Source organism: Protopterus annectens, chromosome 4.part0, assembly GCF_019279795.1.
Source record: "Protopterus annectens isolate FY-2018-M chromosome 4.part0, PAN1.0, whole genome shotgun sequence".
Classification (NCBI taxonomy): Eukaryota; Metazoa; Chordata; order Ceratodontiformes; family Protopteridae; genus Protopterus; species Protopterus annectens.
Genome location: NC_056733.1, coordinates 468,922,813 through 468,938,510, shown reverse-complemented (window position 1 = coordinate 468,938,510; position 15,698 = coordinate 468,922,813). Strand labels below are relative to the sequence as shown.

The following is a 15,698-nucleotide window of genomic DNA, read 5'->3' as shown; positions in this document are numbered from 1 at the left end:
CAAAAGCAAATCCTTTCCCTGTTCTCCTTGGGGGCAGTAGAGCACATTACTGCAGAGCAGATAGGCCAAGGCTTCTACTCCAGACTTTTTCTGGTGCCCAGAAAAGAGGGCACCTGGCACCCCATCCTCGATCCAGCCATTCTAAACACCGTCCTGGTGATTCCAAAAATACAAAATGCTCACCCTCAAGCAGCTGCTACCCATGCTGTCCAAGGACACTTGGCTAGCCCCCTGGACCTAAAAGAGGCCTATCTCCACATTCCTATCAGGGACTCCTGCAGAAAATATCTCCACTTCAGGGCAGGATCTCAACACTTTCAGTTATCTGTGCTTCCCTTTGGCTTATCTACTGCTCCCAGAGTTTTCACAAAATGCCTGGCTCTGGCCATTGCCTTTTGCAGACAAAGAAATATTCAAACTTACCCCTACTTAGATGACTGCCTTATTCAGGCAGACAACCAGGAAAAGCTGCTCAAAGACCTGGCCTTTGTAAAGGACGTACTAACCTCCTTAGGGTACCCAATCACCGAAAAGAAATCCGAACAGGTACCCACCAAAAGGATAATCTTCCTGAGAGCAAGTCTGGACGCAGCATCCCAGATGGCATGTCTTACACCAGAGAAACAAATTTTCTTATCAGCTTACTTCTCTCAACTGGCCACCAGGCCCCAGCTTTCTGCAAGGAAAATCCTGCAAGCCCTGGGGTCATGGCCTGTTGCATTCTCCTCATTCCATATGCCAGACTACGTATGAAGAAATTTCAGTGGTACCTAAAGAGCCTTTGGTGTCAACACTCTCAAGATCTGCAAACTCTTCTGCCTATTATTCCTAGTCTGAGGGAGGAATTTCTTTGGTGGGCAACAGCCTGCTCCTACAACAAGGGACTGTCCTTCTCCCCACACCTCACCGCCCAGACCCTCACCACAGATGCATCAGACTAAGCTTGGGGTGCACACCTGGATGGCAGGTGCATACACGGCCAATGGAACCCCCAGCAACTCCCCCTGCACATCAATCAAAAAGAGATGATGGCTGTGCAGCAGGCCTTTTCAAACCCCTTCTTTCTCCAAGGGTTCTCCGGATCAAAACAGACAACACCACTGATGTGGTACATCAACAAGCAGGGAGGGACTCACTCCTACCCGCTGTGCAGGCTGGCCATGACACCTTTGGTTCACAGCCTCTTCATGCAAATACACCTGTTAGCACAATACCTGCCAGGCTCTCTCAACTCCCTGGTAGACCAATTAAGCAGAAAGCTCTGGACCCCCACGAGTGGCAGCTCAACAGAAACACCTTCTTCCTAATAACTCAGAAATGGACAACCCCCGAGGTCAACCGCTTTGCCTCCCACACCAACCATTAGCTCAGCAAATTCTGCACCAGGCAACATCACTGCATGGCTTGGAAAGTGGATGCCTTGTCCTTCTCCTGGGTAAACCTGTCAGTCTATGCCTTTCCTCCCTCACCTCTCATTCCCAGGGTACTGCTCAAAATAAGGAAGGAAAAACCAAGGACCATTATCATAGCTCCAGACTGGCCCAGACAGCACTGGTACCCCTTGCTGAGCAGCCTGTCCCCGCTGCCTCCATGGAATTTTCCTCGGATTCCAAACCTCCTAACCCAGAGGGAAGGGGTATTCATGCACCCCCAGTTGCAGACATTTTGGCAGCTTGGCTTATACCCTAACCCCTAACCAATCTGCCATCCTCAGTAAACCGCTTTTCGATGTTATCCAAGAGGCCAGACGCCCTAGCACCAGACAGTCTTATGCAGATAAATGGAAAAGGTTCTGCACCTGGATCCAGGCTAAGTGGGCCAATACGTCACAGCCCTCCATCCCCTCTTATCCTGGATTACTTAGCTGACCTACTACACAGTGGTTTCTCTTTCTCCTCTATAAAAATTCATGCCTCTGCTATTTCTGCTCATTTTCCCACTGAGCAGCCTCTTTTTCATGCCCTCTGATTAAACATTTCCTCAGAGGGGCTAGCAACTTGAGGCCTCCCAGGAGGGCACCAACACCAGCTTGGGACCTTAACTTTGTCTTGGAAAAGCTCACCCTGCCCCCTTTCGAACCAGCTTCTTCTGCAGAGCTAAAATTTCTCTCCTGGAAGATGGCCTTCCTCCTGGCCATCACTTCAGCCAGACGAGTCTCTGAGCTGCAAGCACTCATGGCTGTGGAATCCTTCATCATTTTCCATGCAGACAGGGTATCCCTCAGAAGTAATCCATCCTTCATGTCCAAGGTGGTGTCCAGTGTAGCTCTCAACCAATCTATCTATTTACCCACTTTTTTTTTCCTAACCCCCAAAACAAGGGGGAAAGGATTCTGCACTCTTTAGATGTACACAGAGAGCTCAGATACGATCTGGGCAGGATTAAACCCTTCAGAAAGTCTGATCAATTGCTGGTTAGCTTTACTTCAGGGGCAGAAGGCAAAGCCATCTCCAAGCAAATGATTTCCAAATGGATAACACACTGCATCCATTTCTGCTACAAACAGCATGGCAGGCCTCCCCCCAAGGGAGTGTCAGGATGCACTCCACCAGAGCAGCCTCCACCTCTGCAGCTTTCCTCAGAGGAGTCCCCACCAGGGACATCCTGGAGGCTGCCACCTGGACATCTGTTCATACTTTTACCAAGCATTACCACCTGCCTGTCCTCTCCAAATCCAAGGCAGGGTTTGCTTCTGCAGTCTTGCAGGGCATGCTAGTCAGCCCCTAGCTTCCGGGACTGCCTCCACCCATTTCCTCAGCTTTGGGAATCTACCCAAATTTGATGACTGCAGCAGTGAAACACTAAGAACATAGTACAGTTGTGTACACTTACCATAAATGTAGATGTCCGAGTGTATTCAATGTTGCAGTCCTGGTTTCCCTCCCTCCATCCACCTTTCTCTTTTTCATCCTTTTTTTTCCTTGTTGTTCTCCTTTCCTTACAAGGGACATATTGGTATTTATTTTCCACTGGTGGAGTTCTGCCACCAGAGCCTGGCTTCCTACTTTGGGGTCTCCTGACAGGTTAGGGCAAGAAAAACTGATGTAATGGCATTGGATGCCTCCCTTTATACCACTGATGATCTGACGTCAGTCCTTAAACGACAGCAACCAATGCAGAAATACTAAGTCTCTGGTATTCAGGCCAGCCGAGGGCTACCCTGACAGGGATAACCCAAATGTGATGACTGCAACAATGAATACACCCGAACATCTACATTTTATGGTAAGTGTACACAACTGTACTTTCTCCTTCCACAGACATTTGTACCAGCACGGCTTATAATACAACTATTAGGCTGTATGGCAGCAACTATTACCCTAGTACCACTGGCGAGGTTGCACATGAGACTATTACAGTGGCTCCTTTCATCACAATGGTTGATCTTAACCCACCCACTTGACCACTTGATACGCCTTGCATACCTTTGCAAGAAAGAAATGCTATGGTGGATGAAGCCAGAAACAAATCTTTGGTGCTAACCGTTCCGTCTCCCCCAGCCCAGGGCCACGTTGACCAAGGACGTTTCCCTGTTAGGGTGGGGGTGGGGGGGGGTATTTCCAGGCAAAGACTGTCCAAGGCACTTGGTCCCCCATAGAGGCCAATTAACACACAAATGTCTTGGAACTGAGGGCAGTTCTGTTAGCTTTGCAAGCGTTCCACATATCCACTGCTTCCGGGACCATTGCAGTTCAATTGAACAACATGTCAGTCGTCTGGTACATCAACAAACAAGGTGGAACCAGGTCTTACCCCATGTTGGGAAGCCATGAGAATATGGTACTGGGAGATGGCTTCCAACTGCTTTCTCATAGCAACGCTCATTCCCAGGAGCTCCAGTCTTATTGCAGACAATCTGAGCAGGAACATTTTGATGCTTCACAAGTGATCCTTCGTTCTGATAATAGCGGCACAAATCTTCCATCGCTGAGGCAGGCCTTTTGCAACCTATTTGCTTCCCCCCCGAACAACAAATGCATAAGCTACTTTGCCTTGATCCCCCTCAGGGGGAGTCACCGAGGGATGCTCTGATGCACAATTGGCCCCCGGGTCTACTGTATGCGTTTTCTCTCATCCTAAAATTTCTACAGAAAGCTCAAAGGTTGAGAAGCAAAGTGATCCTCATTGCCCCTTATTGGCCCCGTCAAGTCTGGTTCCCATTCCTATGACCTCACCTGATTCACAGCCAGTGGATCCTGGATCAATCTCAAGGACTGCTGTCTCATCCTCAGGGACTGATTCACCCCATTCTCCACAGCCTCAAGCTCACAGCTTGGTTTCTCCAGTTCCGATGATTGCCAGACTACCTGATATTTCATCCCCTGTTCACGAGATTCTTCTGGCTTCGCACAAACTATCCACCAGAAAAATTTATTTCATTAAGTGGACTAAGTTCTCTAGATGGGCCAAAGAACAAAACATGGACCCCTTTTCTATGCCTATTCAGAAGATCCTACAATATCTCACTACCCTGTTGCATGCAGGAGCTTCAGCATAAACTATTACATTGCATTTAGCAGCTATTGCAAATTTTCACATTGGAATCGACCATTCATCTGTTATGTTACACTGACTGTGCAAAACCTTCATGGAAGTAGCATTACATATTGAACCTCCTATCACGCCTCCTATAGAGCCATGGGAGTTGACTTTGGTGCTTCAGTTGTTAACAAGTTCTCCTTTCGAGCCTTCTGACTCCTGTGATATGAAATTTTTGTCTTGGAAAACTCTGCATCTAGTAGCCCTTACCTCAGCGAGAAGAGTATCCAAGTTGTAGGCCTTGAGTGTCAAGAGACCATACTTGATTTTCAACAGGGAAAGAGTCTCTCTACGACTAACCCCTCCTTTTTGCCCAAGGCCACTTCTGGTTTCTCCATCACCCAATCTATTGACCTACTGGTTTTCTTTTCCCACCATTCAAGTAGAGGGGAATACCTTCTGCATACCCTCGATATTCATAGGCAACTTTTCTACTTGGACAGAACTAAATCTTTCAGAAAAATGGATCAATTGTTTGTAGCTTTTGCAGGACCCAGAATGGGTAGGCCTGTTTCCAAAATGACTATCTTCTTGGCTCAGAAACGTTATTACTTTCAGCTAACTTCAAAACAAAGTGTCCTTGCCTTCTAAAATAAAGGCTCACTCTACTAGATCGATAGCTACATCAGTGGCCTTTCATTCCAGAGCCTCTATGGATATCTGCGCAGCAGCCACTTGGGCAAGACCTCATACCTTTATCACCCATTACAAATTGGATTTGGCCTCCAGGGGAAGAGCATCTTTTGGTTCTGTGGTGCTCAGGAAGGTCCTTCCTTAGGGCCACCCAGGACTCAAGTAGCTGGGGACTCGGTCCTGTCAGTAAGGAATGAATGAAGGTTTACAACTTCAGATAAAGAAGTTAACGTTCCATTTGTGTTGTAGATCTTCATTCATTCATTACTTCCCACTCTCCTTCCCCCTGCCTGGACTCCTGGTGGACTTGTAGGGTCTACTTATTAGTTAGGTCGTCTTCTCAGACAGAGCCTCCTACTATCACTATTAATCTTTCTATATTAAAAGGGTGGGAAAACTCGATCTGAAGAGACTGAGAGGGGCATTGTGGGTAAGACTTAGCTGAGAGTTTTTTGACTGGCATGAGCTTGGTACCGGCCATGTCAGTTCTGAGTACGGAACTGAAGTCCTATCAGTAGCGAATAAATGAAGATCTACAACACAGATGGAACGTTATGGTAAGACAACTTCTTTTTCCCTGTCTTGATCTCTTCTGCCAGCATTCTTTAACAATATGCCTTTACGATCATCAACCTAATTTATTCTCCCCTTGCTTTCCTTCTTTTACTGTGCTTCTCTACTCTACCACCATCTGTTTACCACATATTGCATGTCCTATCTTTTGGTGTAATCACTAGGTTCATCTTCCTTTGTAGCCACACATACCTTCCAGTCTTTTTGTCTCCTCCTCCTCAAAACCTTGTTCAAAGCCTCGAGTACTACATTCTTGACCCTTTTCATAGCTTTACTCCCTCATGTTTTTTCACATTTTGCTACATAAACTTTGGCCCTTTCCCTAGGAATGTACACTAATGCAGTCCCATGAAGTCCTACTCAATTTTTCTCCTTGTGTTCTTATCCTTCCTCATCACTCAGAATCACATAGTGTCATGGTTACACCCTCACCTAGACATTCCTGACCATCCCATCTTGGTTAGGACCACTTTCAGAATTGTAATTTTTGTAGTACAGCTCTGCACCAATTAGATAAAATCACTTGACATTGCAGGTCTGTCCTTATCTCCCATTCCCTTTCTACCCTGAAACATGGAATCTCCCAGTATGCATCTGGCAGATTCAAATCTTCATATCTGTAACCATCTTTCTTCTACACCACTTATTTTTCTCCTTCATTCTATCATCCTCTTTACCCTGACCTGCCCGAGGGGGTCTTTTGCATTGTATCAATCCTTCTTTCAGCTTAACTAGCAAAGTACTTGTGTTGCCACCCTTCCCTTTCCATTCATGCGTTAGTATTCTTCCTCTTATTTCCTGGACAGCCTACAACCAGGTACATCTTTGTCCTGTTACTGATTCTCATTTCTGTGATACTGTCCACATCCACTCTCCATTCTTGCATCACTGCCTGTAGCCCTGTTGTCTTCCTACCCAGACTCCTTGCTTTGCATACTAATTCTTACCCCTCCTGTAGAATATGTTGAAGTGGTAAAGTTGGATGTCCCCTGCCTCTTCTGTGTTTGTGATGAATATTTTTTTTTTATTTTGGTGTATTCTTTAACTCTTGATACTACAACTTTGCTAATATGCTTGTACCTTGCAGTGATCATCTTAACTAATTTACCCAATTCCACATCTCTATGATTGCACAATGTTTGGTAAGGTTATCATTCATTTTGTATGACTAGGAGTTAGTATGTTTTTTTAATGGGAGTATGTGAGTGTTGTGGAAGTTTCAGCAGTAAGATTGCTGTTGGCCAGTTGGCCAGCAGAAGAATGCAGGTAAAGTTCTATAATTAACTTGAGAGGTTGTCTGTATTTAATATTATTTCACTTGATGGGCAGGTAGGTGAGATAGTCTAACTCAGCCCTTTTCAGGCATGACCCAGGACACTAAATGACCGCATAAGTGTTGACATATACTAAGCAGAAGTGCATAACTATTGGCAGATGTGAAATTGATGTCTGTACACATAATATAGTTTGTTGTCTGGTTCAAACTGAATTCTTAACAGTTGTGCAGAAATATTTTATAAAGGCATATAATAGCAATATGCATGTCATGCTTGCATTAAGTAGTACATGGATGTGTAGCATTTTTGAGTGAACAAAAATAGTGGTAGGATGTATGGTTTTAAGCGAGAACAATGCCTTACATTTTAAATAAGGAAGTAGTGAATAAGCTGTTATAGGTATACCAAAGGGTAGGAAGGTGAATGTGGCCCATGGCTCTCAACTTAAATCCAGAATCATAGACAAATGCCACTGATCACGGACATATTTTTATTACTGATTTCTGTTGACACAGAAAACTGAAATAACTTTGCTCAGCATACATGTTATGCAATAAAAGAAGATTGTCATTATTTTCTCACTGTAATTTTCTACTTTTTATTCAGATATTTTGGGGAGACTGAGCAAAATTTTGAGGCAAAATCAGGAACATTTGAGAAGTATGGGTACAGTACAGGCACAAGTGACTATAAATAGTTAATACAGGGTGCAAGGTTTGATTCCTTCTACTTCCATTTTCCTGCTGTATGAATTTGAGGAAGCCACTTAACCAGACAGTGCTCATTGGCACCACTAAAATTGGACAGGCATGGTGAAGTGAGCCTACTCAGTTAACAGATTTGTTTAAAATGCTTCAACATGCTTCATCTTGGCCAAAAGGCCAAGAAGCAAATGCTAAGAGGGTTATGCAGAATATAACAGGAAGAACACCATTGCTGTTAAAGTGGTAAGTTGTCAGCAGATTATTACTGTTCCTTTAATTGTGTGATGCCATTGTACTTCGGTAATGGGACTTGCAGAATGCCAGCATTTGAACCTCTAGCAAAGCATGCAATTTGATGCAGTAGATTCACTTCATCTTGTGCTTAGGTATTCATAAATTGTTCAATGTTGAGCAATATATGTTTTTTTTTTCAGCCTTGTATTATCAAGATCGAGAACTTCTTTGAGGGCGACGACGCTTACTACATTGTGTTAGAACTGTGAGTTGGATTTTCTTTTCTAGAAAATTTAGTGCATAATGTTTGTGTCTGTGCATAGATATGACTTTTTTATTTTTTTCCATGTTTATCGTAGGTTAGCATAGTTCCTACAGCCAGAATGAATTTTTAATTATCTTTCTAATGTTTATGGTTTCCACCAGACTTATCTTGCTCACCTTGCCTCTTCAGGTATTGGAAATTAGGAATCTTGGTCTTGTCAACAGTCTATTCAAGGATCAGCACCGTTATTAACATGGAGTTGTGTGTATGGAGGGCATCCCTTCCTTTTTTGTTATCCTGTTTACCATAGTTTTTCTTACATGAATAATCTAACTCACTTTGTCAGTTGGCCACTGTTCTCATTAATGCTTCATTGTTATATTTTGTGATTTAAATGTCACCTACATTTTTCTGTGACGACCATACTGTAAAGATAAACTGGGGTGGTGAGATAAATGCTGTCATCCATCAAATGCACCGTCATACAATCAAGAGAATGTTTCTAGTGTACTGCATTTAACTGTGCATGCTAAAATAATTCTGAAGTTCTCTTTTCTGATATTTTTGACTGTGTATGCAGAAGTTTGTGCTTAGTCTTTTGGCTTTTCCTGGTTAGGGGTCATCACAATGGATCACCGGTCTGCTTATGATTGGCAGTGAATTTTTATTGTGTCAAGTTGCCAGCCCAGTGCCCAACCTTCAGAGAAGGCACACACGCACTCACACACCTACCTGCATGTCTTTTAATGTTCAGTTGATCGCACGGAGGACATGCAGACTCCACACAGAAAGCACTTCAGCCGAGAATCAAACCGGAGAGCCTCTTGCTGTAAAGCGACAATGCCAATTGCTGCACCACAGAAGTATGTGCCTAATAGGCAGTGAAATGTAACGGCTGTTATTCTAGGAAGTGCCCCACCCATCCATCTGTTTATTCCTCAAATTGTCCCATTTTTACCTATAATGGGGCACCATGTTTTCTTATTGATGCAGTGTCTCAGATATATCTGCTTTTCACCATCATTTTCAGAAAGTAAAACTACTCCATTCAGGATAAAACAGAAGTCTTACCCTGGAAGAGCCACTATAACATTGTCTGCTATGTAGAGATCTTAAGAGTTAATATGCATTGTTAGCTAAGTTATGAAGGTGCATTGGGGGCTTGCCCACCTTCAAAACTACATGAATAATGTAACAAATGAGTTTCATAATTCACTTTTCTGTTGACATTGTACTTTGTTTTATACATTTTGAACTTGTAGAGTGTGGGAACAGAGTTCTGTTGGGAAGTATTAAATGTCATAACACTGCATTTTGTTCACTAATGAAACTGAGTTGTTCTGACCATTTTTTTCTTTTCTTTGGCTGTCTTGTTGCTGTTCAATGACTAACTCTGTTTTTGTCTTGGATTGGTACTGATGTGACTTTAAGCTCCCGCATAGCATTGCCATGCACCTTCAGGTCTTCTTCTTGTTTTGAAATGCTCTCTTGTTGCATGGCTTTCATGAGTATGTTGTGTTTGGCTGCAGAGCAGAATATATCTGTTGTTTGTGTCTCTCATGAGATTATACTTATTACAAAGGCAAATGAGCCACAAGGCCATTTCTGCTTTGCCTGTCTTTTCAGGGAAGGCCAAGCCAGTCATAGCAGGGGTGAATTTATGTGTACTCATCCAGCTCCGTTTCTTTAAAGGCAGACATTGTATCACACTGTTTAACTCTGAGAGGGAGTTTGTCCCAGAGAATGGGGAAGTGTTGCATGATACATCTATTCCCCTCCCATATTAAACCCAGCATAGAGATAAAGCCTCCAGTCTTTCTTAGTAGTTCAGACCTTTTAAGCTCATCCTCTTTTTACTTAAAACTCTGAGGTATTCCAGTTGCTTGATATTTTTAGTAAGGTGCATCCCAAAGGGTGGCGTTGTACTGAATAATGGGTCTAATCAATGTAGTGTACAAGGAGGTGAGAAGTTCATTTGATCTGGAAGAAGTACCTTTTGGTATGAGTTTTGTAGAGTAAAAAGATTTTCTAACCTCTGTTGCAAAGTAATGGTTAACTGTGAGGAGATGTCCACCCAAGTAAGTAGGTCTCCTGAGAGTTTTTCATTTTGAAACATGGTTATTAGTGCCGTAAGCTGGAGCTAAGGGTTGTTTGCTAAATGCTACAATGTTGCACTTTTTGGCATTAAGTTTGGGCCAATTCTTATGTACCAGCTTAATATCTGATTTATGGAATATCTCTTAAAGAATTTATCAGGCATGTCGTCCCTTTTCATATCTGTCAGTAAATGTGTTTTCAATAGGTAAAGTGTCTCCAAGACTTTTTATTCAGAGTTTGTGTGTGGTCGTAAAGTAATACTGCGAGTTTTGAGCTGTGTTTAGACTTCAGTAAAACATTTTGACAAAAGAGACTGAGGGCACTATCTTTTTAATTTACCTAGTTTAATTGTGATTTTCTTTCAGTAAAGAATCTTTCTAGGGAAAAAAGATTTTGCTAAGTCTGATTCTGTTTATGAAAAGGAAATTACAGAGAAATTACAAAAGCTATTGAGAGTTGCAGAAAAAAGTGCAGCAGCTGAAAAAACTAGAAAGGTTGGCTTCCTTGTTTCTTGAAGAAGCAGAAGTACTTTTGATGACTTCCACCACTGAAGTCCAAAAGCCAGGCATAAAGATGTGTAAAAGGTATTGCCAACCAGAGGAGTATCTAAGTATTTTGATGCCTGGTGCTGTCCCCCTGATCTGGTGCCATCCCCCAAAACTGTAAATTGAGGACCACAAAAAAAAGATCCTCTATCACAGAACACCAAGTGCATTGGTTTTAGGGGAAAAAACGCTGCTCTTTCTTGCTACAATATAGCAAACAGCTGCTTCAGTTTTTGTGACACAGTGATAAGCACATAAGTTCCAATCACAAATGTAATATTGGAATTTGAATGCCAGTAATGCAGAGCACTGAAAAACAATCAGCATCTGTTAATCACACCCTGTAGTACTTTGTATCTGGGGCAGCTGCCCCTTTGCCCCATCCTAGCTACTCTAGCATTGCCAACATCTTCTAAGGCTTCATATGAAGTAAAATGATCAACATTGGTGTCATTACCTTCATCGGTGCCACACAAAATCAAACTTGTAATTCAGGAACTTGTTGAATGGGAGAAATGTTCAGAATGCATAATTTTAGTGCTGTCAAACAAGTTTTTCAGGGTCAACACCTAACTAAGAAGAAAGCGTTGTTAACATAATTTCTTAGCCTACTCTTTGTTTTTATTAAAGAATAATTTGAGGACTATCTTAAACTAGTCCAAAAATTAAGTAGTTCACAGCAGCCTTTGCAGTTGCCATTGCAGGACCAGCATGTCATGTGTTAAGGATCAAGCGGAAAATAAAAAACTACTACTATTCCCCTTACCCTGTGTAAAGGAGGACATTTTTTGTGTGTAGCATACTGAATCCTACATGGATCCAGATTTGGGACAAAATTATTTCTTTTGATTACCCCCCCCCCCCCTGTAATGTAATTTCTTGTGAATCAGTTATGACGGTGAATTATTTGGATTTCTCTCGGGTAACCCTTTTATTTCCAAAATGAAGTACTGTGCTTGGAATGAAGCAGTTTCACTTTTAATGTCCATTCATGTTTTGTATGTTGAAGGACGTTTCTAACATATTTCCATCATCCTAACATGCACTTCAGTATCTTAGACCTAACAGATTATGCCAGGATTTCCACTTATGGAACTGCTCAGTGTGAAAAATTGAAGGCTGAGCTTGCTGTCATAATTTCTGTAGATTCTGAGCAATATCAAAAGAAGGGTTTTTGTTAACCATACTCCTTTTATACATATATACGTATATAAACTAGACCACTGCTAAAATAAAAACCTTTTTAGTGGAGCCAGTGAACTTGGCCATGTTGTACATTGAGTTGACCTATAAAAAGCTGTGATCAACATCCCCACCTCTTTCCCTACTTTTGGACTTCACTGCGCTTGATGTATGTAACAAATATAATATTTAAACAAAGATTTAAACAAAGAAGTATGTATTGACAGATGAAAGCACTTGTAACAGGGTCAAGTTCACTGGGCTCACTAAAAATGTTTTTTACTTTAACAGAGTTCTGCTTTGGTTTTCTTTTTCCTAACGAGTAGTCTTCCACTTGAGTTAGTTACAGTGTCTGAGTGATTATCTTCCTTTTTGTGCTCTGTTTGATAATGGTCATGGCTTTTAGATGGATACATGAAGAGGGTTTTTAGCTTGGCTTATGTTTCTGTCATGGCCATGAATTACTTTGTACTCATTTTAACTTGTAAGAGCTCCAGTCTTTTTAAGTTGCAAGAAAATATTCAGACTTTTCCAAAGCAGAGAAAACTGGAGATCATTTCCACTCCTGAGAAAATAAAAATGGATATGCTAAAGAGTGCTTATTTTACAGTGGTTGTTGTATCCAAGGCATATGCACTAAGGTAGCTTTGTTTAGATGTTCTTATCTTAGACTGAATTTCTACCTCGAGGGCATGAAGGCTCAGCTGTTGAATGCTACTGTGCCAACTAACTTTTTGACAAACAAAAGAGATTTTAACAGATTAAGAAAAGAAAGGGAAGACTACATCTGGAGGCAAGTATTTATTCCACATACCAATGCTGTGCTCTCCAGAAATTTCCCAGTTTATAAGAGACCTTTCTTTAACTTCTTCAGCTTTGAGTTCCTGTAACCAGGCATTTTACAGTGTACAAACAGGAAAGTACAATATGAAATAATTAAAACAAAAGATAAATAATAAGATAAATTGTAATGATATAAATGTTTTGAAGATATCATTGCTTGCTGAATAGTAAATACTAGGGTATATTAAAGGTGAACAGACAAATATTAGCAAGTGGCTATTTCAGATAAGTTTTCTCTTAAAACCAGTCAAGGTGGGAGAATTTCACTGATAGTCAGGAAGCCGATAGCACATATAGGGACCGCGGTGTCTAAAAGTCTGACAAGTAAAAGATTCTTCCTTATAGGATGAAACAACTAACAAATCTAGTGGTGCAGAACATAAAGGTAAGATGGACCCAAGCCATAATGTTTGTCAACAGTTGCAAGCAGGGAAGTTTTGAGTCTGGTAGCCCTAGATGTAAAGTATTGCAGTAGTCCAGATAGGGGGAGACAAGTGTATCTGCTGAAGTGCGAAGGCCATGAGGTGAAATTAAGTGCTTGATCTAGGTGGTGATCTGCAAATGAAAACATGACTTGACAGCAGCTGAAATTTGGTTCATTAAGCATTCGTCCGTCATCCGTAATCACGCCTAAATCACACACTATAAAGATACAAGACAGCTTGTCACTAAAGTAATAAGTGTTTGTTGACAAATCAGACACAAAAAAATCCTAAAGAGCAGCATGCCTAACCATAGAAACAGTTTGATTTTGAGTCAGTTACAAGCCATCCAGTCATGAATGACTTCTGTCTCCTCTGTCAAATAATTAAACACAGAGGTAAAGTCATGAGGAAATGAAGGTAAGGCTGTGTGATCTGCATAACAGTGATAATGCAGGGCTCTTGAATTAATAATGTCCCCTACCTGCATTACATAAATGGTGAAAAGCAAAGTACTAAAACTAGAACTCTGTGGGTACCCCACAGTCTAATGGTTGGGAGAAAGAGAAATGAATCCTTGATACTTTTGGGAGTGTCCAGAAAGACATGAGACATACCAGTCCAGGAGGATTCCAGAGAAACCAAAATAGTTTTCTAAACAGTCCAGTAGGATGGCATGGTCCATAAAATCAAAGGCTGATTAAGAGGACCAGAACAGAATACTAACACTAATCTCTCACTTTAAGGCGTCTTTAAGGATTTTATTAAGTGTAACCCAAAATCCACATTAGAATGGATCACTAATGCCATATTCATTTAAGTACAATCCTAGCTGAAGAATTCTTTAGGAAACAGTTGTACAAAGGTCCAGCAAGAGTAGACAGTCTGCTTCATCCTCACCACCATTATGTGCATTTTAATCTTGGTAATGAAAAGATCCTCCTGACTCTACAGTCTCCATCTAGTATTAACTGCTATCCCACCATACTTTTCAAAACAGCTTTTAGCTTTAATTTGCAAACTGGGAAAAATACCGTCTCAAGATAGGTAGTATTTACAGACCATTTCAGAAAGTTCTTTAAAACATTTTCAACATTTACCTGTATGTTTTAACAGTTCTTTGCAGTCCACCTCATTAGGCTAGAATTGCATTAAAAGGATGGAACAGTTCCTACGAAGAGGGCCGTACAGTGCCTTTCAAAATACCATGATGAAACAGAATTGAATTTCAGAACATTTTTGCTTCCAGAAAAACAAATCGTGGAGAAACCATGCTGTGGTTTTCAGAATATGAACAGCTTCATTATAATGAAGTTCAGAATCCTGAACTTAAATGCTGCACTGTTTTAGAGAAAACAAAAATTAATTTATAGTGAAATTAGAGTCAGCATACACACATTTTTCCATTCTATTAAGACCACCTCAGGTGAAGCATATGAGGATTTGAGTAACAGATTTTACCTTTCATTTGCTTCTCTTCCATTTGGCTTGTTTGCAGCATCAAAAATATGAGCAAAATGTTTAACTGTAGTTTTTTTTGCACATTTGAGGAATCATCACATACTCATTTTCCTGTATCTGGATGATTGCCTGATCTGCTAATGACTTAGACACAGAAAGTGTTACAGCATTATGTTATGTTTAGTACAAAAGCAGAGATACCCAACAAGTAAGCCAACTGCCCAAATCCGCAGTAATAAGTAGAAGCAAATAAACAATAACGGCAGTTGGCAGGACAGCAAACATATACAGACAACAGGATATTTCAAATGAACCACCTTCAAAGCATAAGGAGACAGCAAAATCCAGTAATACAAACTCCCTTTAATAAAAAAGTAAAAGATCGGTATGCGCTTTCACCATATAAACTATGGCTTTATCAGACCGTTATAGTAAAAGCTTTACACTAAAAACATGCATATAAAGCAATTCTTAATTAAAAACAATTCAGACTCACCAATCCTCACTCACACATCTCCATCCTGAATTTACAAAAACGTGATGACATCACTACACATACTCCTTTTGTTAAAGGAAGATTTACTTAAACTGCAACATAACATTTACAAATAAGTCCTGTTGCATAATCCCATCACTGCTGATCACATACTTTCTTACCTAGGCAAACCTCTCTTTTTTTTAATACACGTTTTATAGACACAACACTATTGAGCCCAGAGCCTTTATCGGCTCCCAACTTAAGTATCCACCTAAGTTCAGCCTCTTCAGTCCTATTACCAACATTGCCCATCCTCATACCCACTCTTATATCTTCCAGGGCTTTGTACTTAAACTCATGTACCCTATGGCTGACAACTACATATTTAGCCAAGGCATTGGTAACACTGCCTGTCTGGATGCTGTATTGATGTTCCCTAATACGA

The 15,698-nt window shown here is 41.3% G+C and overlaps 1 protein-coding gene across 1 annotated transcript in view; it reads left to right on the top strand.

The window, feature by feature from the left end:
• Nucleotides 1–15,698, top strand: part of CHEK2 (checkpoint kinase 2) — a 1,207,489-nt gene that overhangs the window by 642,640 nt on the left and 549,151 nt on the right. The window contains exon 8 of the mRNA XM_044068390.1: nucleotides 8,161–8,225. Coding sequence (XP_043924325.1) covers nucleotides 8,161–8,225 — 65 coding nt within the window. The remainder of the gene's footprint in view (nucleotides 1–8,160; nucleotides 8,226–15,698) is intronic.